Source organism: Phaseolus vulgaris, chromosome 11, assembly GCF_051622355.1.
Source record: "Phaseolus vulgaris cultivar YP4 chromosome 11, ASM5162235v1, whole genome shotgun sequence".
Lineage (NCBI taxonomy): Eukaryota > Viridiplantae > Streptophyta > Magnoliopsida > Fabales > Fabaceae > Phaseolus > Phaseolus vulgaris.
The window spans coordinates 11678894-11683380 of NC_143508.1; the positions used below are offsets into that span (position 1 = coordinate 11678894).

Below are 4487 nucleotides of genomic sequence, written 5' to 3' on the forward strand. Positions count from 1 at the left end.
GTCAACACACATATATAATAAATAATTTCATATAGAAATTACTTTCTTAAGTATTGACATAATTTGAGAATTAGTTAAAATTATTGTTCATGAAGAATATTTTTATAAGTAAGAATTTAGACGAACCATACGGTTTTAATATTATTCACAACTTAAAAATTAATTCCTTTAACAACGGGCTTTTAGGTATGGATGACCAGAACTCGATAATCTGATAATCGAATTATGACTTACAAACAATAAATGAGTCTAAATAAAATTTGAAAATATTTATTTGCATAAATTTAAGAAAGGCTTATTTCGAAAAGAATTCTGAAGTCATTAGAACAAATAAATAAAAAATAATAAAGTAAATTCCACCAATTTTTAAAATGATTTCTTTTCTCTTCTAACAATTCTCTCGAACACATTTTTTTCGTGGGTAAATTCCTTATCTAGCATCATTTACACTTTTATTTTCTCATCTAGTACTCTTTTGTTTTTATTTTCCTATCTAGCACCCTTTTGTTTTTATTTTCCTATCTAACACCTTTTTATTTTTTATTTTTCTATCTAGCACAATTTCAAAAATAAATAAATAAATAAATAAATAATAAATTTAATTTTTTTTGATAATTTTAATTTTGAATGCATTAAAAAATAAATATTTTTAATGTTTAAAATAGTTAGAAATATAATTAATGAATAAAGAAATGAGTTTTTACAAAATAAAAATAAAAAGGTAATAAATTTAAAATGTTTAGTTTAAATTTTTTTTAAGAATGAAGAAAATAAAAAAATTAAACTCTACACCAACATAAAAGTTGAATCCATAAACATAAATTAATATTTTTTATTATTATTGATGATGTAATCATGATGTTAATTTCAAGTAAAAAATACATAACATAATTATAAAAAAAAAACAAGTTGAATAAGAAGAACTGATATGGACATAAGAGAACATGATCGAACAAAAAAATGTTCATATTGTCAAACACCAAGACACACGTAAAGAACCTGTTCCAACATTACTGGATTATGCATTTCTCGTCATTTATGTTTCATTTCTCACAAACTATTTAACGTACCATTGAAGAAAATATTAAATGAATGATCATCTTTCATTTATTTTCCTTTTTATGATCAACATATATTTATTTAGTATCGTCTTATATCTCTTATTTTGATTTTTTTATATCTTTTATTTTTATCTTATTTTGTTTTGCCTTTATTTTATATCTTTTATGTTTTTAGTTATTATTTATTTCTGTCATTCTTTATTTATTTCTGTTTTTTGTTTTTATTTTATTGTTGCTGTTTTTATTTTCTAGACTTATTTATTTTTGCATTTTTTTCTTCTCATTTTTAAGCATTAAGTGTAACATTTGCTTTAGTTATTTTTTAGGATTTTGCATTTAAGGTAGACACTTCAATATTATTTGTGTGTCCACTATTAATTAATACTAATTGACTTTGATTTTTTTATAATTATGTCCTATATTTTTTACTTGAAATTAACATGATTACATAATCAATAATAATAAAAATAAATACTAATTTATGTTTATAGATTCAACTTTTATGTTGTTGTAGAGTTTAATTTTTTATTTTCTTCATTCTTAAAAAAAATAATTCTAAACTAATGTCGGAAGTTGATGCAACCTTTGCTGCTCAAATCCTGTCCTCATTTGCTGAGTTGCTTAATCCAGTTTATGAAGTTCGGACATTTCTCTTAAATAGCGTGTCCGTGTCGGACACTCGTATTGGTGTCGACACTCGTATCGGTGTCGACACTTATCGATGAAATACAATTATAACACGGTTCTAACACAATTTTAAAAAAGATAAATACAATAATTTTCTTTGAACAAATTCTTTTGAACCAATTATTAAAAACATCTTCATATTCTCAAAAAAATCTGAAATATATTTGTGCATATAAATATTTATTGTTAATTTATATAATTCATAATTATATAATATATAGATTCATGTACCCGTATCATATATTTTAGGGATTATACGTATCTCTATATCCGTGTCGTGTCAGTGTCTATATCCATGTTTGTGTTATATAATTCTCATTTCATCAAGAAAAGGAGGACCAATTCCCAAGGAAGAGTCTCTAAAGTTGTATTGTTCCTACAGTTAAAGCTTAAAGGTATACACAAACGTCTTACTCATTTCCTAATTGATCAAATTTCGTATTTTCCAACAATCATTCCTAATACCCATGTTTGGTAAAAGAGGCTTTTATCCAGAAAGGGGGTGCAAAAAGAAATTCTTATGGTGCATAAAGTAAAGCCCTTCATCCAATGAAGGAGACTTGTTTTTGGGCCACAAGGGGAAATAACTTCCTTATATGTATATGTACGTCGTATAAAGGAAGGGGAAAAAAGGGTGAAGAAGAAAAAAAGTTAGGTAAACGGAAACAATAACTCACGAAAGCAAACCTAGAAGAAGCATTGGTGTTCCTGAATTTCTTCACTCACTCCAATCTCAGAGTCAGAGTGATGGTCGCAGCAACAGCAACATCATCCACTCTCTCCAAACCTCCCTCTCTGCCTTTCAATCACACCCATGTTTTTCCCAAAACACCCTCAATACTCCCCACCCTCCCTCGCCCCGCCGTCAAACGTCTTTTCCTCGTATCCTCCAAAAATCCCCTTTCCGACGTTCTCTCTGTCCCAACCGCAGCAGCCACCGCCTGCGATGACGACAAGCCGCGCGAGGAGTGCGGCGTCGTGGGCATCTATGGCGACCCGGAGGCCTCCCGTCTCTGCTACCTCGCTCTCCATGCGCTCCAGCACCGCGGCCAGGAAGGCGCCGGAATTGTAACCGTTAACAACAACGTCCTCCAATCCATAACCGGCGTTGGCCTCGTCTCTGACGTCTTCAACGAGTCCAAGCTCGACCAGCTCCCTGGCAGCCTCGCAATCGGCCATGTCCGGTACTCCACCGCCGGCCAGTCCATGCTCAAAAACGTCCAGCCCTTTGTCGCTGGTTACCGATTCGGCTCCGTCGGTGTGGCCCATAATGGTAACCTCGTCAACTACGGCACCCTTCGCTCCAACCTCGAGGACTCCGGCTCCATCTTCAACACCACCTCCGACACCGAGGTCGTCCTCCACCTCATCGCCACCTCCAAGCACCGTCCCTTCATCCTCCGCATCGTTGACGCCTGCGAGAAGCTCAAGGGCGCCTACTCTATCGTCTTTGTCACCGAGGACAAACTCGTGGCCGTTCGTGACCCATTCGGCTTCCGTCCCCTCGTCATGGGGAGGAGAAGCAACGGCGCCGTGGTCTTCGCCTCCGAAACCTGCGCCCTCGATTTGATCGAAGCGACATACGAGAGGGAGGTTTTTCCCGGCGAGGTTGTCGTGGTTGATAAAAATGGTGTCCAGAGTCTCTGCCTAATGTCCCATCCTCAACCCAAGCAATGCATTTTCGAGCATATCTACTTCGCGCTTCCCAATTCGGTTGTTTTCGGGAGGTCCGTGTACGAGTCCCGCAGAAGATTCGGGGAGATTTTAGCATCTGAGAGTCCCGTGGATTGTGATGTGGTGATTGCTGTTCCTGATTCTGGGGTTGTGGCTGCGCTTGGGTATGCTGCAAAAGCTGGCGTTCCCTTTCAGCAGGGTTTGATTAGGTCACACTATGTTGGGAGGACTTTCATTGAGCCCTCTCAGAAGATTAGGGACTTTGGCGTGAAACTCAAGCTCTCCCCCGTGCGTGCTGTGCTTGAGGGTAAACGTGTGGTGGTTGTCGATGATTCCATTGTGAGGGGAACCACCTCATCCAAGATTGTTAGGTTGTTGAAGGAAGCTGGTGCCAAGGAGGTTCACATGAGGATTGCTAGCCCTCCCATTATTGGGTCTTGTTATTACGGGGTTGATACTCCCAGTTCAGAAGAGTTGATTTCTAACAGAATGAGTGTGGAAGAGATAAGGGACTTCATTGGGTCGGATTCGCTGGCTTTTTTGCCCTTTGATAGCTTGAAGAACTTGTTGGGGACTGAAAGTCCTAATTTCTGCTATGCTTGTTTCTCTGGGAATTACCCTGTGGAGCCTACAGAGCTCAAGGTGAAGAGGGTTGGGGACTTCGTGGATGATGGTTTGAATGGTAGCTTGGAGTCTATTGGTGGTGGTTGGGTTCAAGCGAACCCAAACCAAATCAAGGCTGGTAGTTAGTGGTAATAGTTTTTCACAATTATCTCCTGTTTCTGGTTTTGTTGCAGTGTTAAGCCTAATGGATACTACTTATGTGATCTGGTGAGAGATAATGTCGGTCAAACCATGCTTTCAACCGTACTGTGGTGAGCTTCGTTAGTTCATTTGGATTCTGAAGGCCGGTTATGCATGTCTCATCTGATATATGGAGCTGCTTGTGTTATTTAGAATTTAGACAAACCATGGTATAAGAATTTTGATACTTTTCATTACATTACTCTTTTTTTTTGCTTTTCAATACAGGATCTTTTCAAATACACCTTGGATTTTCTTGGA

The 4487-nt window shown here is 36.7% G+C and overlaps 1 protein-coding gene across 1 annotated transcript; it reads left to right on the forward strand.

Moving 5' to 3' along the window:
• Window positions 1–2368: 2368 nt before the first annotated feature.
• LOC137830970 (amidophosphoribosyltransferase, chloroplastic) lies at window positions 2369–4487 on the forward strand. Its single transcript, XM_068638423.2, has one exon. The coding sequence runs from the start codon at window positions 2496–2498 to the stop codon at window positions 4170–4172; it is 1677 nt and encodes a 558-aa protein (XP_068494524.1). The 5' UTR covers window positions 2369–2495; the 3' UTR covers window positions 4173–4487.

Bases quoted from the DNA above. Each gene is read 5' to 3' on its own strand.
- LOC137830970 (XM_068638423.2), top strand. From the start codon at position 2,496: ATGGTCGCAGCAACAGCAACATCATCCACTCTCTCCAAACCTCCCTCT.